Source organism: Marmota marmota, unplaced genomic scaffold (genome assembly GCF_001458135.2).
Source record: "Marmota marmota marmota unplaced genomic scaffold, marMar, whole genome shotgun sequence".
Lineage (NCBI taxonomy): Eukaryota > Metazoa > Chordata > Mammalia > Rodentia > Sciuridae > Marmota > Marmota marmota.
Window position 1 is genome coordinate 41,719,893 of NW_026000005.1, and position 26,290 is coordinate 41,746,182.

Here is a 26,290-nt window from a genome sequence, read left to right on the forward strand (position 1 = left end):
CTGGCTCTGATACAGCAGAGAGTAAGTTCTCAATGCATGCTTTTGAGGGGATCCATCCAAACCATAGCAGATTGGAAACACAAAGTCCTCTGATGGGTCACTGGTAGTCTTGTCAGCTAACTTCATTCCTTCATTCCTCATGGTGAGTTCTCTCATGCAGAGAAATTTCATTAACACTAGAGTTGCCACACCAGGTATTTGGTCTCCCACCTGTGAGAGGTGCATGCACACCCATGTATCATCATGTCACTGGCATTACTTTGCTGTTGGAGGAAAATGTCTCCACCATTGACTTCAAGCCTTGCTGTAAGATTGGTTTCAGTCAGTGGAATGTGAATGAAAGATTATGTGCCACACTGAGCAGAGGCCTTAGGGGTGTTGTATTCATTCATGCTTTTCTTTCTCTGTGAGAAAACAACATCCTAACAGGGGCTAGATCCTAGAATGAAGAACACATGTGAGCAGAGACCAAGCTGATAAATGGCCAGCACAGTTACTACAAGCAGTTACACAAGTTGTTATAAAAGACTATAGGCTGGGGATCATTTGTTACTGCAGGATAACCTAACAAAAATCTGACTAATGCATTGCATGCTTGCTTTTCTGCGATATTCTGTCTGTTATTTGTGTCTTTCTGGATGTTTCTAATGGATGTTGCCTCAGGAATGGTTCTATTGTTCTTAATGCTTCTGGGAAGTCCTGGATTGTCTGCATTAAAAACGTTTCAATGTGATGTTATAAACAAACTACTTGGCCATACTTACAGAGATTCTGATTTGACAGATCCAATTCAGTTGTTGCCCTTAATATGGGGTCCTGGAATCTGCATATTTTTAAAAGCCCAGAGGTCTTATATCAAATTGAGAAACTGATTGTAGACTGCTTCATCCCACAATTTTCAGTCTGCTTTGACTGATCATCTTTCCTGGTCTCTTGAAACTAGATGTCTATCCCCTTTGTTACTTATCCTCATCCTTGACTTGAACAATGGCCTTTGTGTATCCAACTCATTCTTAGCTCCATTTCCTCATCCTATGTGCACAGCCTTGCTAAACTAGACTTGCACTTATACCGGCTATTGTTTGAAGCACACATTAAATTTCTCTTGGAAGAGGTATGTGTGTATGTGTGTGTGTGTGTGTGTGTGTGTGTAAGTATATCTGTGAACAAAAGCAGACAGAGTTAGATGACATTGTTTTGTGCTGATAAAAAGATAATTCTGAAATGTAGAGGCAAAGCTAATTATCTGTCTGGGAAAGTTGTAGGCCTTATTTAGGTCAAAAGTAACAGAGAAATTGCTGATACAATTATTTCTAGTAACTCATGAATGCCTGTGTGCATTAGTACATGCAGAAATCTCCCCAGGTGGCTATGTTATTAGGAATGAGAAGACTGTCTAAATAAATCCTTAAACCAATTTTGTTTAGTGATACAGTGACAGAAATAAGGAAAAGACATGGGGATGAAAACAACTTAAGGCAAAGTTAGATGAAATCAAATATTTTATCTTCCATGGGAAAGATCAAAGCCATAATCATCACAAATGTCCCCAGACTGTGGAGACTGCCCCTCCCCTCCGCTACCCTTATTTTTCCTTAAGTTCTTAATAATTTTTCACAAACCCTTCTGATGAAGTTTCTCATTTATCTTGATTAATGCTCTTGAAATAAACACATAAGATGAAACGCATACACAGATTTAGGGTGCTTGTAGCTGTGACATGAAGACTCGCACTTAGCTATCACTAGATGTCATTTATTTTCTGGATAGCTATCCATTGCTCTAGTTAGTACACTGGAATTACAGCCACTTATATTGCAAAGATGATAAAGTTAGTGTCTGCACATAAATTGAAAATATTTAGAAAAAGATGAAATACATAAAAATAGTTTTGATTGAGTGGTGCTAACATCATTGGAATGAAATACCAGAATCAGAGTCTAATGATTTTATTGAGTTCTTTCTGGCTTTATTCAGAACAGACATGTAATTGTCAAAAGTCCCAATTGAAGAGGAAAAGAAATCTCATTTTTCATGATAGTTCCCACTCTGGTTAAACTTATGACCAATGTTATAAGGACCCTAAAGATTCTATCATGCTATGAGGGCATGGCCTGCCAAAATTAAGGTTAAAAAAAAAAATGCCTACATGAGTTATGTGCCCAGAATGGCAAACTCAGCATGTTTTCAAAATTTATAAAATTTGAGGTACATTTTCCCATTCATACATGTCTAAAAAAGTCTGTTAAATAATTGTAATTATGCTTCCTTTTAATTTTTCTATTGTTGCATGAACTTTGTATGCAGAGAAATTCTAGAAAAATCTATCTTCTAAAAATTCAGCTTTGTATTCATGTTGTAAAAGAGACACCATTACTGAACAGTATGGAGAGAGGCCCAAGGGCCATTTCCTACATGAATCTTCAACTTCAAACTGAACAAACATTTCAAAACATTTTCAAAAGTTTGTTCAAACTTTCCTATATAAAACTCAGGAGCCTTACATTTGAAAGCTTGGCCTACCATGAATACTTGTGAAAAATTTAAAGCCATCTCAGCATCTATACTTTACATTTTAAGCTACACCTCTTTTCTAGATGCTGCTCTTTATTCTATAAGGTTCTCCTGTTAGTAATGCTAAGTTACTAAGGTAGCTGAAGCTCTCTGGAGAATGGAGAGGTTGGCAGTTTCTTCACTGATTTAAGAAAGTACTTTCTCTTTCTGCCCTGCTCCTCCCTCCCTCCATTCCTTCCCTCCTCCTCCTCACCTGCACCTCCTCCTATTCCCCCCCTTTTTCTTTCTGTATCTCCCCCCCCATCTCGGTTTGGTAATAGAACTTTTGCCAGTGTTTAATTTTCCCCAACATACTAAGCAGATAAATTAGGGATGATTTTGATAAAGTGCAGAAGACTCTGAGGCTGAGAGCTGGGACTCAGTCATCTATCAAAATGTTGTCTAGGAGCCAAAGGAGATTCCCCCCCCCCTTTTTTTTTTTCTTTTTAAGCCACTGGTAAGATTTTCATTACCTCCAAGTAAAGAAAAGCAATCAAAGATAAAGTCTGTTATGCTTCATCCCAGCCACCCTTGGGATGCTAAGCAGATGGGCAAAAAGATATCTGGAAATACATGTTAAGATTTCTTATTATAATCAAGTCCTATTTGCTTTATGTTCATAATTTAATGCAAAAGTACAGAATGCTTTCATATGCTACTCAAAATTGCTTTAAAATGCAGCCCACTGTGAAATATGTTTCTGCACTGGTCTAAAGTTAAAACTGGAGACTTCGCCCATTATAAATAGTCTCTTCCTGGGATCTGCAGGGGCCTTCTCTCCTCACCGACTGTGGCCTGCTCTCTTTACAGCATAGGTGGGGAGGTCGGGCGAGGCCACGACGCCGGCTACGTGGGCAAGCACTTCCGCATGGGATTCATGACGATGCCGGCCCCTCAGGACAGACTTCCCCATCCGTGCTCCAGTGGCTTCACCGTGAGGTCGCAGTCCCTGCACTCGGTCGGGGGCACGGAGGATGACAGCAGCTGTGGCTCCCGGAGACAGCCACCACCCAAGCCCAAGCGGGACCCCAGCACCAAGCTGAGCACCTCCTCGGAGATGGTCAACAGCACTGTGGCCACTAAGGGCGGGAGGCCCACCGAGAGGCCTGAAGGTGAGCTCCCAGGCCACGCGCCCTGACCCGGTCTGCCAGTGAGCCCCTGCCTTCCCCCTGGGTCACGATCCTGCTGGCATCACCTGGGAGGCCCACCTGAGAAAAATCAAGGGGAAGGTTATTGAATTGGTCTGTTCTCAATACCCTTGTCTTTTTGTTTGGACTGGGATTGAACCCAGGGTCACTCAACCACTGAGCCACACCCCCAGGCCTTTTTTATTTCTATTTTATTTGTTCTAATTACTTACACATGATTATACAATGCATTTTGACACATTGTACACAAATGGAGCACAACTTCTCCCAGGCCTTTTTTATATTTTGAGCCAGGGTTTCACTTAACTTGCTTAGGGCCTCAATATGTTGCTGAACTCCTGCTTCAGTCTCCCCAGCCTCTGAAATAAGAGGTGTCACCACAGCACCTGGCTCAAATGCCCTCTTAACACTTTGGATCATTTGAAAATTATCTTGGAGAGAGAGAGAGAGAGAGAGAGAGAGAGAGAGAGAGAGAATGAATTTATATTTCTAGCTTGTATTAATACTATTTGAATAACTGAGGGAAGTATTGTGTGTTTATTGGGAGAATGTTTTAATGCGGGACAATATAAGGAAAAAGGTTTTTTACCATAACTTTTATGATAATCATTTTAACATTATTTTCTTCCAGTGAGTATGAATGCATGCATGTATGTGTGTATGTGTGTGTGTGTACAGTGTATGTACTGTACATTTCAGTCTCTTTATATTACTGATTTCTTCCTGTGCCTACATTTTCCCTCAGCTATGAAATATAGAGTTCAGATATATCCCAGCCTCCTTACTGGTCTATGAATTAGGTCATATCAACCATGGATCTCACCAGTTCTATAGGCCTCACCTGAATATGTAAGTTTCAACTTTTCCTGAGCTTTTTCTGAGAGCCCCTTAATGGGATAGACATCTTAAGTGTACTTTGAAACAAGCTGACTTAGTTTAGGCTGCTATAACAAATTGCCCTAGACTGGATGGCCTATAAAGAACAGATTTTATTTTTCACAGTTCTGGAGGCTGGAACGAGCAGGATACCATCATGGACTTTTCTGGGTAGAGCTCTCTTCCAGGTTGTACACTGCTGTCTCCTGCTATTCTCACATGGGGAAGAGAAGAAAGAGAGAATGTGCTGTGTTCTAACAGTGCCAATCCACTTGATGAGGGGTCCACCTTCAAGTCCTTAGTACCTCCCAAAGGCTCCCCCTTCAAATACCACCATATTGGGACAAAGCTTTCAACATTTTAATTTGGGGGCCACAACATTCAGTCCATTTCCCAAGGCCATTCAGATTTTTACCTATCAATTGTGATAAACACCTCAAGATTCCGAAAGCTGCCAGTGGCCAGTTGGAGAACCCTGCTCTCCAACTGGCCCTATAGACTCCTGCTCTGCATATTCTTGACTCTCTTCATAGCAGAAGATTCTGCTTCCCTGAGTCCCCCAGGTATCAAATTTCAGCTGAGGTTCACTGCAGAGATGGGGAGCACATAATCCTTTTCTCAACTGGGCAGAATTCTCTGCTACCTGGACTCCTCATTTTCCTATGAAAGTTCCCTCATCTTCTAGTCTTCATCTTTCTGTAGAAGTTCAAAATTGTTCCACAGGATTAGGTGCCCCTGAGGTACATGCAGTTTCTCTCTTCACCCTTCTTTCTCCCTTCCTGGCATCCAAGTGTCTTTGGCCAAGACAATAGTTGACTGCATTATTGAATAATACAAATAAGTGCCTGAAGACAGTGGTAATCCACCAATTCAACAAGGATAAATCTCTTCTTAATCTGTTTTCTCTACTACACATATAGGAATAATACATCATGTGTACATATGTGTATTCATGTAAGAGCCCACATGGAAATAGCATGAACATGGATGTGTGTTTGAAAAATTGAAATCATAGTGCATAGCATTTCCTGTGTTATATTTCACTTATTCCGTGTGACTGTTTTCTAGGGATTTTATTTGTCAAGAAACATCACTTTTTAATGGATGGAAGTGTACATCATAGGAATTTATTTATTATTTTATTTATTATTATTTTATTGATATATACTTACATTGGCTCCAATTTTTTAGCTAGAAGGAACAGTAATAGAGTGAACACTTGTGTGTGTGCATTTGTGGGTCTGTATGTATTTGGAGGTGACTGTTCTTTTTCTGCCTTCTTAGAATTTATTAGAAATTGTATTTTTTTCCCCCTCATGATTCAGGGTTATCAGTATGTCCTCCAACTTGTAACGCATCAACACATAGACACACATAGAGGTATTTAGTTCCCTTGTTAATACACCAAATGGCTCCAGAGACATGACTTTTATAAATTTTAAATATCATCTTAGGTTTTCTCTAATATTGATACCTGGTGTTGTTTATTTTGTGTGATCCTGTGTCTAGAAGTTGCCCTCTCCCACTTCAGTTGCCAGAATACTACATAATCAATAGCATTAGATTATTTGCAAAAGAAGATTACTGATCCTGACTTAAGACCTTGATTTCTGAATGATGGGGTCCTGAATGCAATATGGAATGGGACTGAAGAATAGTAAGAAATAAAAGAACCCCTGAATGGAGAGGAAAGATAAGACAGGCAGGAAAGGAGCCAGAGAGCAGCGTGAGTCATGCTGCCAGAAACCCTCCTGGGTTCCTGGAAGGAATGGGAGGTGCTCCCAGCCCCCCTCTGGGGAGCGATGACAGGTACTTAGAGTGAAAATGTGGGGGAAATCGTGGTTACTGTTCTACAGAAAAAAAATTTGAGTGACAATTCAATTATGTTAAAAATAGAACAGAATACCCTCCATTTGGGATGCTTCAGGTGTCTGTTTTCTGGAGGTATCATTCTCTCTCAGATCCACTCACCATCAAGGACCTAGGGTTCCCAATGGCTCCTTGCCAAAGAGAAGACAGTGGCTCTCTTAATCTTATATCTCTATAATCTTTTATATCACCTGAAGGTAGAGTAGGACAAAGTGACCAAGTTAGGACATCAGTGACTTAAGTTGGACTTGGAAAATTACTTGATGGGTTGGGAGGTGCATGTCCTCAAATGGGAGCTCTTAGGATAGATTGGGAATCCCTCAGCTGTGGTTCGTCATGGTCCTGAGTGAACTGGATGATCTAAGGTCCTGTGCAGGAATGGTAGGCTTTTATAGAAAAGTGATTCTCTATGCAAATTTTACTCTCTCCTCAGAACACTTAAAAGGCAATTGTAAAGCTAGGTATAGCCAAATCTCTTTCAAACACATTATGGCCTCAATAATAAGAGGATAAAATCTGTTGTTATTGTATAGAGATGGGTAAAATCTCAGTTCAGGGGTGTGGAAATGTTTTTTGAGTCCAAATGCATGTGTGGGTATGTGTAAACTCAAAGCCAAAATTACATAAATATGGAGATTGCTCTTTTATGGATTCTCAGTTCCTTATAATTGTAAGTTAACTGGAGTTCATTATAGAACATGTTTTCTTTATAATTTTCCAGCTATCAACATTATAACACAGATAAAAAGTGACTTTTATAAATCTTAGCCCGTCTTTTCTTTTTACATTAAATGTCAGCAAAATCAAAATATTGATTCAGTGGCATTAGAATGATTTCCATGGTAACCAGCTTCTATTTAAGTAGAGGATTATGACTTCCCTGTGGATAAAAGTAAAAAGAACTGGACTTGTAATAAAATGGCTTTTCAGAATAGAAGAAGAAAGAAAGAGATAAACTTGAACACAACAAAAATCATGTACCAAGAAAAATACAATTCAGTATTTAAAATTATAATTCTGTCACATTAAAAACATATATGTACTACTTTATATGAAGAACATAAATGGTAATCAGTATAATATGAATATTTTAATTACCTTTTTCTGTCACCTCAGTGTGATATCAGCTCATTTTTAGGCAGTATTAAATGAAAAAAAGGAGTTAACTAGAAAGAATAAGGGGCCTTAAGTACAATGTGTCTCATGTGTGATCCATCAAATAAGCCATCTCAAAACCTCACCTCAGTCATTCCTATTCCTTTAGCAAACCGCTTCATTCCTCAATAATGTCATTCTAAGAGATTCTGTATGAAATGGGCAAAAGGGACTGTACTTAGAGTGAGAGGCGAACACTTTAGGCAAGTGACCCAATGAGTTTTTTTTAACCTTTAAGATAATTACAAAAAACTGAAAAACTGATGGTGTACTGCCTTTCTCATGGCCTTATGACGACCCAGGTATCTAATGCCAATGACGTGCATGATTAAAAGAAGTTGCTGTACAAATGGAAGTCAATGTAATTTTAAATATATAACTACCACTTTTAAAAAAATTAGTTGTACATAACACAACACCTTTATTTTATTTATTTATTTATTTATATGGTACTGAGGATCGAACCCAGGGCCTCACACATGCAAGGCAAGAGCTCTATCACTGAGCCCTAGCCCCAGCCCTGTAACTACTGCTTTTTAATAGTCTTGAATAACATGAAATTTTGGTTTGATGTAGCACATATATTAAAAGGAAACAAGAGAGGAAAAGATATATCCACCCATTCTACATGTTAGAACTTACAAAATTTTACATATGGCTATTATTGAAAAGACCAATTTTAAAAAGTGCTGAGGAGGATGCAGAGATAAAGGAAGCCCTACACACTGTGCTGGGGGTGTAAATTTGTGCAACCACTAAGGAAAACAGTCTGGAGGCTCTACAAAAAATTAAAAGTCCAACTACTGTGTGATCTGGCAATGTCACTGCTGGGTATATCCAACAGAGATAGCAAAATATGTTAAAGAGGTGTATGCACTCCCACATTTATTACAGCAGTAATAGTCATTTACAGTAACTGAGACATGGAGTCAAATTAAGTATCTATCAACTGTGAATGAATAAAAAATATGAATATATGAATATATATATATATATATATATATATATATATNATATATATATATATATATATATATTTTTTTTTTTTGGTAATAAAATTTAAAAAATAAATGAGAGAAAAAGCACCCCCCCAAGTTTTACAGTGACCCAAATAAATAGTGCAATACTCTATGACTATAGTAATTTTTAATAATATTATGACATTAATAAAAATTTCCCTGGTATTATAAGCTTTTAATAATATTATGATATTATACGATATATATGATGATATTATAAGTATAATAATATTATATAAATTTTAGTATCTGAAGGAAAACATGTTTTTATTAAACAGAGTATTTTTTAAAATTATGTCTTAAACTTCCATTTGTTATGAATTCTTCATTCCAGTCATTAATGACATCATCTCATGACTTTCTGTAAAAAAACAGTGAGAAAATACTTTCTAATTGGAAAAGGTACCCTAGTTTCTGATTTTGTCTTTTAGAGGTGTTTGGTGGAGTTATATCTTTTGATTCAAAAACCAGAATGTCTGCTGAAATATTTCAAATCATTATCATCCTGGAAAACTTGAAATGTGTTATTGAGCCAGAATCTAATGAAAGCTAAGTTTATTCCAAAGTCACTGCCTTACGAGCAACCAAAACTTGAAAGGTTACCCCCCAAAGGTTATTTTAGTGACCAAAAGAGCTAACAAGAATAATTTAAGGTGAAAAAGGTGATTTTGACTCACAGTTTCAGGGGTCTCAGTCCATAAATGGCTGACTCCATTGCTCAGGGACCAAGGTGAGTCAGAACTCATGATGGAAGGGTGTGGTGGAAGAAAACAGTTCAGAACCTGGAACCAGGACAGAGAGAGGACAAGGGGGCGGGGGTGGGGGAAGGAACAGAAATAGACTCCCCTCGACATGGACAGAATATACTTTCCAAAGGCAAACCCCCAATGACCCAGCTCTCCAGCAAAACTCTGCCTGCCTTCAGTTACCACCCAATGAATCCTTATCAGGGGATTAACACACTGATTAAGTTAAGGCTATCATAACCTAATCTTTTTACCTCTATGCTTTTTTGCATTATTTGACACATGAGCTTTTGGGGGACATCTCACTTTTAAACTCAAATAGTTATACAAAAGAAATAAATACATATTTTAGAGTTTAAAATAATGTTTTTCATGCCTCCATTTATTCAGCAGACACCTTGAGTGTCTATCTTGTTGTACTTGAGATTCTGCAACCAACAGAACAGAAGTGGTGCTTTCCTTCATTTTGCTTACCATTTTATTTTTAGTTCTCTGCCTCAGCCTGTTTTACTTTATTCATTTCATGGAGCCAGCAACAATTTAAAGGGATGATTTCAGAAACCAAAATACATATGGTATGACAGCTATGGGATTTTCTTCCATGTAATTAGTCGTTTAGTGAGGGAAGAAAGAGTTTTGCATGCTTTAATAATGTTTTTTTTCTAGAAAGAATAGTTGCTGCTCTTTGACTGTCTGGTGTTGACAATTTAAAGATGTCTTAATCTGCTTTACTACCAATGTTAACTTTAAAAAAAAACAACCTGGGGACATTTGAGGAAAGAAGAATAGAAACAAAATTGAGTGTGTGTGTGTGTGTGTGTGTGTGTGTGTATAAATTATCTTGGGGAACTGATAGGTTTTCCAGGTCAGAATCCCAGTTTGGAAGCCTAAGTCTGCACCAGTAATGGATGGCTACAACTTAGTTTTGCTTTCTCAGTTGTCAGCCTAGGTCTCTGTCACTTATAAGGTGGCCATACTACTTTTTAAAAATATCCTAATTATTTTACAACTCAGCATAACAAAATAGAAAAACAGGGCATCAAAGGTAAACCCACTTTATTTTTCTGTTAATGCTGCAGAACATAAGCACTCATTATCTCTTTCAGCCTCAGTCTCTCCCCTGTGCAATGGGACTAGCAATCCTGGTCTCATGTGGTAGGCAGAATTCTAAGATAGTACCAATATTCCCCACTCCCTTCTTTTCCAGTGTGTAATCCCTGGACCTGACACCCTGTTGCTGGCTTGAGGATGGAGGGGGCCACAGGCAATCTCTAAGCATTGAGAGCAGCGTCTTGGCTGAAAGTCAGAAGGAACACAGGGACCCAGTCCTGTAACTACAAGAACTGAATTTTGTCAATACTAGGAAGTAGCTTTACAGTGGATTTCCAAAAACCGAACAGCCAGAAGAGGTCTCCGCCTGGCTGTCACCTTGACTTCATCAGGTGGGATCCTGGGCAGAGAACCCAGCCTTTTGGGTTCTGGATGTTTCCAGACTTCTGATCTACAGGAGTGTGAGCTAAGATAGGATATTGACTTTTCAGCTGCTAGATTTATGATAACTTGTAAAGAGCAACAAAAAAATAATTCATCTTACAAAGCTCTTAGGCAAAGGAATGAGGACTGGTTCTTGGGGGTCTGGCCTGCCTTCCTCCTTCAGGCAGTAGAGGGCATTTAAGATGATGATAGTCATTTCCTAGATTTTCCTGGTCATACTGAAAATAAATGAGATGAAGGGGTCTCAAAAAAATACTGACATATCAAGCCTGTTGATGACCCACTTAGCTTTTCCTTAATTTCTTTTGCTTTTTTCCTGGAAGGGTCTTTCCTTTCTCCTCAACATTTTTTGTTTCTATAAAGGGTATATCAGTGGCTTTTCTAATGGCTTTCTGACTGATTAGTTTAGATAACTGCAGCTTGCTTGCTTGCCTTCCTTCACAGGACAAGTGGCACTTGTCCTTCACAGCCTGCTCCCAAGGGGGGCTCTAAGCCGTGTTAATCACCATTAAAGTAAAACACAGAGAAATTCATAAAGCAAGCTATGGGAATCTCTATCGTCGTAGCATTGGATAGCGTTCTTGTGTGATTCTTGTTCATTTTATGAGGAGGAGCTTCAGGAGGTCATCTCTCAAGGCCCACATTCTTGGATTTATTTTTCTGGTTGGCATCATCAATAGCTACTGTAAAATGCCCTTGTGACCAGGTGTTGTTCAGATGAAGATGGACTTGCACATCTACTGTGGGTGATCTTTTCCTGAATGCTCTTGAGGCACCCGAGTGAAACAGTGTGCCAGTCAAATATCAGGCAATGAATCTTCCTCTCAGTCCTTCCCATATAGACGTCTAATCCAAACAACTACCTGTCTCTTGAATGTTCTCACCCATTACCTTTCTTCCACTAATAGTCTGATTTTGAAGAGGACTCCTAATCCACATTGTTGGCACAGATAGATTCTTCCAGGAGAAGTCAACAAGCCCAAAGGTCCTGAGTGTCTATTGTTGTTGGGGCACTGATTTGAGGGTGTTTTATTGTGTGTAACAAACCACTACAAATTTAGTGTCTTAAAATAGCATACTTTTATTATCTCAGTTTCCTTCTCAGGGTCTCCTGAGGCTGAAATCTAGGGTGTCTAGTGGGATGCAGTCTGATCTGAAGCTCGGGTCCTTGCTAAAGCTTATGCAGTTGTTGGCAGAATTTATTTTCTTGAAATTATGGAATACACAGTAGATTATTTCTTCAAGGACAACAGGAAAGTCCCTAGGTGGTTCATTCTCTCTCTACAGGTAAAAGTCTTCTTTTAAAGAGCTCACCTGGATAGCAAAGGCTCACCTAGAATGAGTTCCCCTTCATTAACTCCAAGTCAACTGATACAAATATTACATTTAGCTGTAAAATCCCTTTATCTCTTTCCATATGCCATAACTTAATCACTAAAGTAAAACACCATCAGATTCATAGTCCTGCCTGCTTTCAAATAAAGACAATTATGTAAGGCATAAACCTTAAAGAATAGGAATCTTGAGGGACAGCCTAGAATTCTGAAACCAAGGGTGATGCAAAGAGGAATAGTCTTGTATTGCTTTTCCAAAAACTACTCAACTCTCTGTAGGATACTTCAAAAATCAGCTTGTGGGAAAGTTAATTAGTAATGCCAGAGATAAGCTACAATTCTATAGGGTATCATAATTGGTAAACAAATAGGGCACAATATAACTTCCCTTCCCTTTTTTCTCTTAATCTTTGTTTCTTTTTCCATAAAATGGAAGTTATCCCTTCTGCCAGATGCCTGGATTATTTTATTGGGTTGAGAGTGAGAAAATTTTATTTCCTTTGGCTTCATTATTATAAGACATAAGGAAATACTTTCCTTAGTCTATCAACCCCCCAGGCCCAAGAACTTCTAAAATATAAAGATACAAATAAAATGTTAACCCTTAAATGGTGCAGATATTAAAATTGCAGTGTACATGTCTAGCAATCTATTAGATCTCACCACTGACTTTCCTAGTTACTTTGTTGCTGACCCAGTGTGCTAGCTTTACTCAGCAGTCACCTGGGCCCTTGTCAAGCATCCTTGATGTAGCAAACATCTTCTTCAGTGCTTTGGCCTGTGGGTTTCTCCAGACCCCCTGGATTGTTGGCATTGGTGGTGGCAAGTTAAGCTTGGTACCTTCCTTATCTCTCTCTCTGCCCATCCAGTAGCATTTTGATGACAAATGGTATGAGATTATTTGTTCTCAAGTTATGTAACTTCTCAATTGCAGTAATTGCATCAATTTTCAATAATAGCTAAATGGACCTTATAAAGCACAACGAATCAAATGAAGCTGACTAGGCAGAGTAACAAATGTAACCTTCAATGCAACTTTCTCCATGGTCTGTTTATGTCTGACTTCAAATTTGCATAGAAATTTACCTTTTCTTTGCATTTATACTAAAGCATTTAGAGAAGAATGTGGTTAATTGTTATTTACTAGTTATTAAACATTTTTAGAAAAAAATGGAGGAAAGGAGATCATAGCCTGCCTTCCCTAAATGACTTCCAACTCTCTTCTCCATAAAACTCTCTTCTCCTCTATTTCTCTAGACTCTTTTTATGTCCCCTAAGTCCTAAAAAGAACTGTGACCACAATCTTTAGAAGACAGCTCAGAGCTTGCTGGTACTTATATAGTACTGTTTCCTGGGAGTTAATCTATCCCCATCCCAACCTTTGCAAGCCTGGTCAGTGTCTTTATAAAGCATTTCTGATGAAAACATTTTCCCCATTTGTTACATAAAGCATTTGATACTTTACTGTACTTTTAAAATGTATTTTATTTCCAGAAGCTGCCCTCATCTTTATATTCTCTATCTCATAGATGCAATGATAGTGGGAAGGAATCTTTCTAATGGGTTTCCTTCTCCTAATGCATGTTGGAAATGGGATCAACTCATATCAGACTCCTTCCCTGACCTGGTGGCTCCCTCAAACCACGATCCTGCATCTGTCCTTTTGTGTTCAGCCGGAAGCTAAAGGGCCTCTGCACGCACTCGCGCCATTGCCTTTGCTCGCATTGTTACACATCCACAGTTTTCTGCTGAGTCTGCCCTCACCATGCTAAGAGTCAATCTTGGTTCCCATCTCTGTGGTGGCCTTCTGTCCCTATCCTTTGTTATTTCTCTTCAACATTTTAGACTGTTAACTGCAATGCCTCCTAAATTCTCTGCCCCTTGGTACATCATGCATGGCTCTCTACTGGTTTTCTTCATCTTCATCTTCTCTCAGTCTTCTTTGAGAGGGTGTTTCATTTGGCTGGATACTTAAATGATGATGTCTCTAGACTCTGTCTTTTGCTCTTCTGTTTTCTCATTTTAATGTTTTTTGAATAAGTCATGAATTCTACATTTGCTCCCAACGTCTGCCTGGATCTCTGGCATGCATTTCTCTGTAGATAATCACAGCTCTTCTTCAAACTCTTCATACCCACACTGACCTAGCTGTTTCCCCCATGTTTCTTATCTAGATACCCAAATTTGAAAGCCTTCTCAGATTGTGCTTCTTAACCCAAAGTTTCACCAGTGATTCAGTCTGACCACTTCTGCTCCTCTCATCTCTGAGTCTCTCCATCCACTAGTCCTTTTATTCTCCTTTATCACACCATTGTCTTTTCCACCTGAAAATTTCATGGGTGCCAAACTGTTTTTTCTGCAACTTCACCTTCCCAAATCTATCTTCCCAACCATCCAGAGAGGTCATCTTCATGTAAACATCCAGTACTTATATGCCATGGCACTGTTCTTCTCATGATTATATCTGAGCACGTCACTGTCCTGCTCATCATTTACCTGACAAAGGTAAGCTTGTTAGCATGACCATTATCCTGCTCACAGGACCACATCTTCTGTCATTCATGGCTCTCACAGCAGACCCAAACTACCTAATTTTCTCTAAACAGGCCACGCTTATTCCTGCCTCTATTTCTCTGGGTATGGATTTTTTTCTTTCTGGAATGTCTATTCTAAATCAGTCTCTACAGCAAATTTTCACTCACCCAACAAGGTCCCAGGTCTACTGCTACTTTTTCTATCATAACTTACATAAATGCACTTTTTTCTGTGATTGACTTGTCCTGTGGGTGAACTGTACTGTAGGTATAGCTCCATTACACATACAATTAATTTTATTCTAAACATTTGACTACATTTTTTTTTTTTTTTTTTGTATTCCAGGGAGGCTAAGCATTCCGACAGGACCTGGATCTTGTTCTTTTGTCTTCATACCTTTAATACCTATCACAGAGTAGCACTTAATAGGCAAGGTTGAATAGGGATATTTTGACTATTGCATGTTTTTACAAATAACTCTTCTAGGAAACTAGTTATTGTGAAGGCTTAATGGGTTTCCAGGTGTCTCTAATGTAGAAAGAAGTTGAGACATTTAGAAAGTGTTGAGGATGGGCTTGGTGTATCACGATCCTCAGAGCAAGCACGTCCTCTGTCCATTTGTCTCTCAGTCCCACCAGCTTTGATTATGATGTAGTAGCCAATTGTTTAAAATGAGATTAGATTATTTTGCCTTTTTGCCTGCTCTTAGGTTTATAAAACCTTTATGTCTTCTGTTGTTTTTAATTTATGAATCTTGATTGGGACATAAATCAGCAAAGAATACTGCTGATGGGTAGCAGGTACATATTAGTTTATCTGAATAATATAAATCAAGGAATGTTTGACTTGTGCTGTTCAGATCAGCTAAAAAGGAATATGTTTGTCAACTAAGATGCAAAACAGAGCTGAGAGTTCATTCCCTTGAGTGAGTTTTGGATGTTAAATTTAATTGTTCTTATACTTGCATATTTCAGGGTCTCACTTGGAAATTTCTCACATATTCTTAAAGACCAGGTTTATTCCAGATTAAATGTGTTTTTCTATTCTACAAGCACCAGCTTTTGAGTGGTTCTTCATCCTACCTTCCAGGAGAGTGTATAAAGCCATTTTTAAGGCAGAGTGACTACATATGTGCATAAATCTTGCCCTTAATTGATCTCAATGAAGCATACATTTATTGCTGAAAAAGTGCTTTGATTTTATGGTCCTTTGTCAGTACTGAGAGTTTCTGTAATATGAATCACTTTCTGTGATTTTTCTTGTTAAGTGGGAGGGCAGTGATTTAAGACTAGCTTTTTATTTATTTATTTATTTGCTATTAAAATGTATCAAATTAAGTCGACTGAATGGAGTGGAACAGAAACACATCACCCATGGGAACCTCTGCTTTCTGACAACTTCATTTAACCAAAATGACTGAAAACTGAGAAACAAACAAATAGAACATAGGGAGGCCAAACTCCTTCTTGCAATAAGACTTGTGAATTTTAGTTTCTTTATTTTATTATGTTCTTTATTTTTACTTAGTATAAATTTATTTTCAGGTCTCAAAATCCCAGAGGCTATTAGTAAGCTTGAGAAAAAAAAAAAAAAAGAAGAAAAACATGGAAAGAGTGCCACAAGACTCTAGACAAAGTTTCAAGAGTTTATACATTTGGTTCCACTGTGTGCCCCCAAGACCTTGCTCCTTATCCCCGGGGATTGCTGTCAGTGTGAGTATTGACTTCCCTGAGGATGTTATTAGTCAGTGGAACATTTATCAAGTGTCTGCTAGGTACAGGCACTGTGGTAGGTTGTGGAGAAAATTATTCTCCCCTAAAAGTCATTACAGCCAGCCAGTACCACTGACTAGCAGCCACAGTGAGGTTAAGATTAGTGCTTTGGAAGGTGAAGCAAAGGTATAATGTAAGTCTAGGTCAGGGGCATGTACCCTAACAGGAGAAACTGGGGGTGGCTTCTCAGAGAAAGTATCTTGAGCTGTTGTAAAAAAGGATATTATGGATTTTAATAATATGTCTTATAAACATACTTAAAATAAATGTCCATTGCCAGTGAGTGAGAATTCTATTATATCTCTGGAAAAAGTGACTAGAGAAGTTGAGTGATATCCTTGTATTTTCAAATTGTCAAAGTTCTCTTTCCCATATGCAATACAATCTCTCTATGGTTTTCCATCTCTATGAGAAAAAAAAGGGTTAAGAAATCTTTAAATGAAAGTTAAGAGCACATAACAATGAGGGTCTATTTAGAAGTAGTTCCACATAGAGGTCTGATAACTCCCATTAGTTAGAGAGTGGCAACAGAAACGAAAATTAGCCCTTGCCACCCCACCCCAATTTTATGCCTGAGTTATTTGGCCATTATATCTCACATGCTTTATAAACTTTGGAAAATAAAAGAAAATACATGCCCTATAATATCAGATCAAGGAAGCCAGAGCAACATGGATCTGTTCCTTAGACGGAATTCTTTGGTTTAACAACAAGATGCAACCAGCTTGAGAGTGAGTGTACTTAGATTAAATGCAAAATTAATTGCCACATTCAAAAAACAACTGAGTTTGGAGATGCTGATTTGGTTAAAATGGCTAGATCATTTGGAGTTATTGAGATAACACTTAGTGGGAAAGGAGAAGATTATGTCTTAGATGCTACATATATAGTGGTTGGCAGCTTCTGTAATTAATTATCTAGGACAAGTGGAAAGATTGGCACCTCCCTGAGCCCCAGGGGTATGGAAATTCTCACTGTGGTCACTGCAAACAAGTTAATTTCCCCCATCATGGGCCAGCATAGTCAGAGAGATGACTACCCACAATCCATCTGATTGCTCCTTCAACAATTTTTTAAAATATCTCTAATGTTCTAGGCACTGTTCTAAGACTTTGAGATAGATCCATGAGCAAAAGTAGAAAAGATGCTTATCTTCATAGTGTTTATATTCTATCAGCAGTAAAACAGATGATAAACAAACGATATTATAAATTCATCAAATTAAGAACTTACATTGGAAGTGCTCTGGAAGAAAGAAAAATTCTACTCCAGGTAAAGAGATCCAGAAGGCAGCTTTAAGTAAAGAGGACAAAAAAGACTTCATCCTCATATCTGACTAAGACACTTTGTCAGTCTAGGCCTAATCAGGGGAGGGAAACTATACAGTGAGTTGGAGACAGAAAGTTAACGTATCATTAACTATAACAGAGGAGAGAGTAACAGGGGACTGGCTAGTAAAACGTAAAGCAAACGGCAAAGAATTCAGGAACAGAAGATAAAAGGAGCAGTGCTGAGGCAGAGAACCCTTTAGCCCATGGAGAGGCCCAGAGGGATCACCTGATGGAGAGGTTCACAGGCAGAAATCCACTCTCTGGATTTCCAAAATCCACCCGCAGGTGATGAGGAGAGTTATTCTCAGGGGTTTTCTCCCCTGAGAACTATAACATTGTTTGGGGTCAGCAGTTAGTTAATGGCTGTGATGTTTCAAGAGCTAAATCCAGATGGATGGGAAGCCACGTGCAGGAGCTTGGCCAATGAAATGCTACAACCATGAAGCAAAATCCTTTTCTGCTGCAATTACCTCCAGCATCCTCTACTGAGGAAGCTTAACATTAGGCCAACCAGCCCTGGAGAGAATATCTAAGGGCCTTAATCCCTCTTCTCAAGAAGGAAAACCAGATGAACTTGGAACCTAGAGGCATCAATTGATCACTTGCACAAACATAAGGGAGTGAATATCTGGGTGTAAGTTTAGTTCCCAGTGGAGAAAAATTTTCTGTAGAAGCCCAAAGGCAGGAGAGTACATAGCAAGGAAACTGGGTTACAGAAATATTTTGGATAAAAAGGATAACACCAGGAATCAATATTATAGGGAAAATAAGATGTGACCATGTAGGACCTTCATTATATGCCATCTTAAAGGCTTTGGGATTTATTCCAAGGAAGACATTTCAGGAGTTTGAGTTAGAGGGTGGCAAGATATATCTGGAAAGAATCACTGTGGTGGCTATTGAGGACAGATTCCTATAGGCCAGTGGTAGAGTCAGAAAGATGAGTCAGGAGGCTGCGTATGGTGGCTTAGATCAAATGGGAGCAGTGAAACTGCAGATAGTGAGAAATGCTGACTTTTCTGTTGAAGCAGTTATACATATTCCCATTTCTGTTCCTTTCTCATTAGAAATAGATATAGATAGATAGCAATATCTTTAGGATATGTATTTCGTATCTGTAAAAACTATACTGTGAAGAAAGGATGCTGGCACTCTCTAAAGATTAAGACTCATTAAAAGTTTGTCATTGATTAAATTTACATTTATTTGTTGCAAACTAAAAGACTGTACATAAAGTACCAATGATTTTCAGTAAAAGATCTATAGATATTTAAATTATAAACCTAACAGTCAAAGCTATTTCATAAAACAAACAAATGCAGAAGGTTGTATTTAATTTTCATCTCTCTCAAACACAACTCTAGTTTTGAACTTGTCTGAGATAAAGGCCACCCTCTATGACATCCACATACCACTCCAGCTGCCTGCTAGCCACCCAAGCCATCTTCCCCTAGGTCACCCAGGCTCCACCACAGGATATAGAGCTCTGTGTTTTGGACCTGTGCTGCTCCCTCCTGCTGGGCAAACACACCTGCTTCCTGCCCCCTTGCTATTACCATAACATTGCCTATCCTGAAACACTGCCCTACTTCCCCCTGGCCTTTGCAAAGTCCCTGGCATGGTTGACACTCCTGCCTTAATACCTCACTCATTCATTTCCTGAGTGAAGACCTATCCCCTCCTTCAATGGCCATAGTTTTCTTTTCTATATGCTCCATACCAAAGTGTACCACCATCTTGACATTGTGGCTTTCTGGCTGACCATCTTCTCTTTGAAGCAGTGCATTCTTAAAGGTCTTGCTCTTCTTTGTATCCCTATTATATTTCCTATTTAAAAAAAAATTCATACTGAAGTCGACCTTTATTTATTTAGAAGTCACAGAGATCAATATTATATCTAGCAATTACAGATATATCATGTAACAATAGTTAATTCTTACAAAGTCTTTTTCACCATTATAGGCTAATCAAGGTATTTAACTAGTAGTTACTGAATCCACTGTAGTATTGGAGAAATTCTTTCCAATATTCAGTATTACTTGTGACATTTCCAACCCCAACAAGTCCAATAAAAGCCACATTATTTTTCTACATTTTTAATATGAAGAGCAATTATTTTCTCTTGGCTTTGGTAGTTATGTAGACCATCACACCATGGAGGCCAGATTCTTTCTGAACCTTTATCTTATATCACTTCCTGAGTGAAACATGACTGAAATATGCATCTTCTTTTGTTAATATTCAAATTGTCACCAAAAGTAAGTGATGAAAATAAATACCTGTATACAAAGCAATGCATCCCCATATTCAATGGAATGCTCATATGTCTATAGAAATTTGCAAGGGAAGTTGTGTTTCCTGAAACTCTGAAACTATAAGAGATGGGAGCAAAACAGACTAAAGACAGAATTAAATAAAGTGGATTTTATGCCTATAATTTGTAGAAACATTGAGGGGGAAATAAGTATATCTGATTAGAAAGGGAATAAATCAACACTAATGAAAACACAATTTGGTAAGAAAAGGGTTTATATTGTGAAATATTTCTGAAAAACATTTATTTCAAACTTAAGAATTCTCCATCCTTAATAATTTGGGCCAAATTATATGGTTAACTTGAAGTAATAAGCCCCAAGAGGTATTAAATGAGTATTGAAATGAAAATAAAATTTCTTAGAAATTGGCCATTAGAAAAGTTTCTCCACTTCCTAGAAGGGTACTCAAATTCCATCTACTTATAATCATATCTCATTTTGTCTCTGATATAACATTTTGAATTGCCTTGTAACTATGTATCTGCGTATTTGTTTTCAACTCTAAACAGTGAATTACTATACTACAGGAATCATATTAATTTAATGTAATATTTGGTGCTCAGTTAAATATTTTAAAAGAATAAGAATTAAGCAAAGCTTGTATGAGTCTATATTGAAAAGACGAAAGTATAGTATATACAGTGAAGTCACTGCTGATATGAGAAGGATTGGTAAAGAACTGGTTTCAGATTTAGACTGTTGTGAAATATTTAAGTGGAGATGGGGAGTAAGCCATTAGATACAGTGCTGTGAAGGACAAGAGACACAGAAATTGTTGTCATTAGAATAAATATGATAAAAGTCATCTTGAGAGAGAATGCACAATTTCAGAGAGTCTACAAACAATCCATGTAGAACTTAGCTTCAGTAAGATTAAGAAGAGAAGCCAAGAGAGGAATCAGAGAAAAAGTAGCCTGTAAGTCGGGGGAAGCATGACGTATTTTGGAAGCCATAAGAAAATATTAAGATCATAAGAAGAAATTAAGATATAGTGATTAATGTTTAAAAATTGTTGAAAACAGAGGTAAATCTGTTAGAGGTCACTGGTGATCAGGGCAGAGATAATTTGGGGAGTGAAGGAGGAACAAGTCAAAATGGAGAGGGGCTGATGAGAAAAAGCATTATGAGAACGTGGAGAAAGGGCAATCCTCATTTTTGAGATGATTTCCTATAAAAATAAGCAGAGAATGGAGTAGTAGCTAGAAGGAGGTGAAGGATCAGGTGACTGTAGCGATACATTCTTCTGTGAATTGTGGGTGGAATGGGAGGATGATGGAATGGTGAAGGGATAGATCCAGAAGAGAGCAAAGACTGATGAAGGTGAGAGACAAGATAATCGGTGGAGAACAGTCCCTGACAAGCGAACAGAGGATAAGCAGCAAAATCCACCGTGGCCTCAGAGAGGAGTAGGGATCAAATGTGAATTCTGGTCTTGAGTTGGTGATGATGATGTGAGAAAATGTCTTTCTGTTGGTGTACCAGTAATTTATTGCTATGTAAAAAACTACCCCATAACTTTGTAGCTTAATGGTTATTAATTATTTTTCCATTATCCTGAGGTTTAACCAGACTCAGTTGGGCAGTTCTGCTCCATGTGTTAGTTGATATCTCTTGTGATGTTGCATTCCACTGGGAGCTTGGCTGAAAGATGGCTTTTCACTCTCTGGCATCTCTCTTCATGAGGCTTTGCAGGATGCAGTTGTCTGTCTTCACAGCATAGCAGCTGGTTTCCAAGAACAAGCACTTCTAAGAGGATACTCCTGTTATACAAGTATTTAACACATTGGTTTGCTCCATGCTTGCTGATATTTCATTGATATATAACTTCATATAACCAACACCAGAGCCAGTAAGGAAGAGACTACACAAGGACATGCATACCAGGAGATGACACTCACTGGAGTGTCACTAGAGTAACTGTCTCTCACAGATGGTTTTTATTTTCTTACACAAAACACCATTATCTGCTAAAAGTTAGCTAGGAAAGAAATGCAAAAAGGAAATGTTCTGGGGGCTGAGTGCCTACATGAGCTGTATTCATACCTGTGATAGATAATAACATCAATCTTCCATTATTGTGGCTTTGTGTAATATTCATCAGCCACACTTCATCACACACAGAAAGCAGACAGATCAGTGAGGTTCTTTACAGATGCCTCAATCTATCGGGGAGAAAGAATATGGAGAGCAGAACTGTGAGACTACCTATAGTACCTATTTGTTTTTTTTCTTTTGTAGACCCTCCCTTATTCATCTCCTGTAAGGAGAAATAAACTTGAATAAAATTATGTCATTTGCTGGTAAATGGATGGAACTGGAGAACATCATGCTAAGTGAAAAAAGTGACTCAGAGAGTAAAGGAATGAATGTTTTCTTCTTATGTAGAAGATGAAGATGGGGGGAGCAAAGGAGAGAGAGAGAGAAGAGGGAGGAGGAGAAGGAAAAGGTAATAAGAAATGGAGATCTCATGAAAATAAAAGGAAACCAAGGGAGTAGGGAAAGTATTGAGAGAGAGAGAGAGAGAGAGAGAGAGAGAGAGAGGTGTGGTGGGAGGAGAGGGTATTGGGAAGCAATGGGAAACAAAATATAACAAATTATTCTGTCTATGTACAAATATACCTAAATGAATCCTATATATTTACATATAGAAGGCATTAATTAAAATAAATATAATACTAGAGATTGGTAGAAGACCAGGGTAGGGAGGAGGGGAGGGAAAGAGAAGGTACTAGGGAAGGAGATAGGGCAAATTATATAATATGCATGTACAGATGTGGCATGAGGAATCCACCATTAAGTATAATTACAAATAAAAGTAAAAACAAATCAATAAAATTTTGAACTCAACTTAAAGTGTCAACTCATTGTAATCAATTTAGATGTTCCTTATATGCAAATATATATATATGTATATATATATACATATATATATGTATATATATTAGTCTTGAGTGTTGATGTGAAGATGTGGCAGACACAGTTTTGCTTCATTCATGCAATTTAAAGAAAGCTTGTCCAAAATTCCCCTATATTTTTAAACTTTCCTAGTTTAGCCCCTGTCCAGTTACAAATGGAGAAACAACATATTTGCTATTGAAACACAGAAATTCAGATAAGGAAGAATTCAACTGATATGGAAGGATTGGAAAGTCTGGAAGAGGGCAAAGAGGTCCTCTGGAAGCAGTAGTGCAGGAAGTAGCTGCTGTCATGTTATGGACTGAAAAGTTTGTGTTTAAAATCCCCATGCTGAAGTCTAATCCCCAATGTGACATTAGGAAGCAGTGCTTTGGGGAAGTGATTAAGTCATGAGGGGGAAGCCTTCCTCAGTGGGATTAGTGCCCTTTCATGAAGAATGGGCTCATCCCTTACTCTCTCTCTGCTTTCCATCTTATGAGCACACAAGAAGACAGAAGCCTATGAACTGGAAGGCTGAGGATGCTGGCTCCCTGATCCCAGACCTCCACCCTTCAGTACTGAGAGGAACAGTACTGAAGAAATACTTTGTTGCTAGTATGAAGTACTTAGTATCGTAGTCAGTACTTAGTCTGAAATAACACATCCTTTGCGAGAAAAAGAAAGAATAAAATAATCTACCGGGCAGTACTTAGCTGCCATAAGGTTGGTTTGTAGAGTCCCAAACCCTAGATTTATGGAAGGGTCGGGATGGATGAGTGATGAGATCATAGCACCCAGCCCCATATTTTATAAGCATCACCTTTGTCCTCTGCTTCTTCAGTGGCCTAAGGGAGGGAGAAGAAAGGGGAGTGCAGTCTGGAGGAAGGTGACATTTCATGTCTTGATCCTTTACATGGCCTTAGAGTAGGGGTGAACAAGGGCTTTTCTCTCTTCGTGTTCATAAACATAACTGCAGTTTTAAACTTTTCAATATCAAAGAATGTATTTGCCTTCCATTTCTTGCTTATGATAAGGTGAAAAAATTAATCAACTTTTATCAAGGTTTAAAAAAAGAGATGAAAAAATACTTCCCCCAAATAAAAATTAAACAAAAAACATTTGTACGTTTAATTAAAACTTACAATAATATGGTTTCTTAGTTTCATAACTAATGTTTCTATATGCCAGGTTTTCACTTTTCAGTAGCAGTAATAGCAGTAAGCTAAACAATATATATACCACAGTAGCTCAAGTTTTTCTTTTTTGTTTCCACTGCTGGCCTTAGTATAAACTACCTGCATTGTAGAAAAATTTCCCAATCCAAAACATCCATAGATCTGTCATCAGAAAACATTTATCTTGCTAACAGCAAAAGCACAAATCATGGGAATTCTGAGCAGCTTTTCTGAAACAACCTCAGCTTTCAAAATTCAGTCTCATAGAACCGTAGAGAAACAGCAAGCATTTCCTTCTCAATTTTTATCTTTATTTATTTATTTTTCAGAATCAGAAAATGTCTACATTCACCTAAGATAATATTTATGAAAATAGAATATTCACTTTTAAAATATGCTAATGCTTTTGGAATGATTTTTAGAGGATCATTTGTAGGCTGAAATGATCATATTCTAGCTTTGTTCCAGAAGGATTTATGTTTTGACCAGCTATTTGGAAGGAAGTGTGAGCAGCCAAAATAAATATAGACTCGGGTGGGAGGGAAAGCAAGCATTTTGTTTCTTATATTTTAAAAATATATTTTGTGCACCTGAGTTGAATGTTTATTACCTTTTCCTTCCTTTTTCTCAAATGATGTATAGAAAAAAGTAGGGTCAAATGTGGCTCATCAAGGAACAACCCTCTTTTCCAAAGCATTCCTGGTCTGGGTTTTTCCAAAGCCATCACAACCAGATCCTTTGTTGTCAAAATCTCTTAAGTTAGTAATAATAGGCTTGATTTTTAGTGGTCCCTGGAACCTCCAGACTTAGGCTTCACCCAACTAATTATCAACAGTGCCTGTGTAATCAAAGGATTGTGGCCTGTGTGCTTAATAGATCTAGACCAGATTTTCCTGAGGACACAGAAGAGTGCCCTGTGACAATGCACCAGGGAACCCTGCCTTACAACCTGTCTAAGCCTGACCAGCTCTCCTTCTCTGCTTCTGCCTAAAAATAACAACAGCCAAATTCATTTAGAGCTGATATGAACACAATAGGAGCCCCAGGGTTTCCAGAATCTCCCTGGGAGCTGGTGAAGAATACAGATGAAAGAAATTGCTGAGGATGCCCTCCCTCCCTTCTTTTCCACTCATCCTGGATAGCAGCCACCTAGACATTAACTAAAGTGTGCTTCTTCCTGCCCTGCAAATCCTGATGTCCCCCTAACAGTCCTTACCGTGTTCTATTGTTTCTGTGATAACTTATTATCACAGGAACAAATCATGTAATTTACTTGTTTATTATCTGAATATTACTGGTATGTAAACTCTAATGAGATCAAGGATCATTTCACTGATTGGAACCTTATCAGCTACAATATTCAAATGTTAAATTCGTTCATGGAATATATTTTTTAAATTGTATTGACATTTCTTATTATTTGTTATTTATAACAACTATATTGGAAAGCTACTTTTTTTAAAGCGAATATTCTATTTTTATAAATATTAGGTGAATATAGACATTTTCTGATTCAAAAAATAATCCTCTGTAAATATGTTAATAATTACATGAGGTATAGCATTTTGTGAATGTTAAGCATATTACACAGGCCAAACCAGCTCCTACTGAATTTTAGTGGTTGACTATTTTGCCTTTAACTATGTTCGATTACAGACCATCAGTCAGGTTTAGGTCTCCCATAAATGTCTCTCATTTGGAGATCTAAATAGTAGCAACACTTGGTACACGGTTTTCTCATGAGCATGTTTAAAAGATATCACATTTCATTTCTGGGCATTGAATAAGATATCTTCTTTCTTTTTTGCTTCATTCACCCATCCATCTATCTGTCCATCCATATACCCTTCCATTCATCCATCTATCTGTCCATTCTTCAAGTCTTCCAGATTATTTTGTGCCTGCTAATTACATATCAAGTATTCTTTTAGAAAATGAAGGTGCAGGATGAATGAGATTTTAAAAATCTTCAATTTCATGGAGCTTTTATTTTAGCAGAGATCATAGATGCATAAGCTAAAACATAAATACAATTTTAGACAGAATATTTTGAATAGATGGGAATGAAGAAAT

General features: G+C 37.9%; 1 protein-coding gene across 1 annotated transcript in view; it reads left to right on the forward strand.

Annotated features, from left to right (window-relative positions):
* Nyap2 (neuronal tyrosine-phosphorylated phosphoinositide-3-kinase adaptor 2) overlaps positions 1–26,290 on the forward strand; it is a 245,637-nt gene that overhangs the window by 99,130 nt on the left and 120,217 nt on the right. The window contains exon 4 of the mRNA XM_015481011.2: positions 3,364–3,665. Coding sequence (XP_015336497.1) covers positions 3,364–3,665 — 302 coding nt within the window. The remainder of the gene's footprint in view (positions 1–3,363; positions 3,666–26,290) is intronic.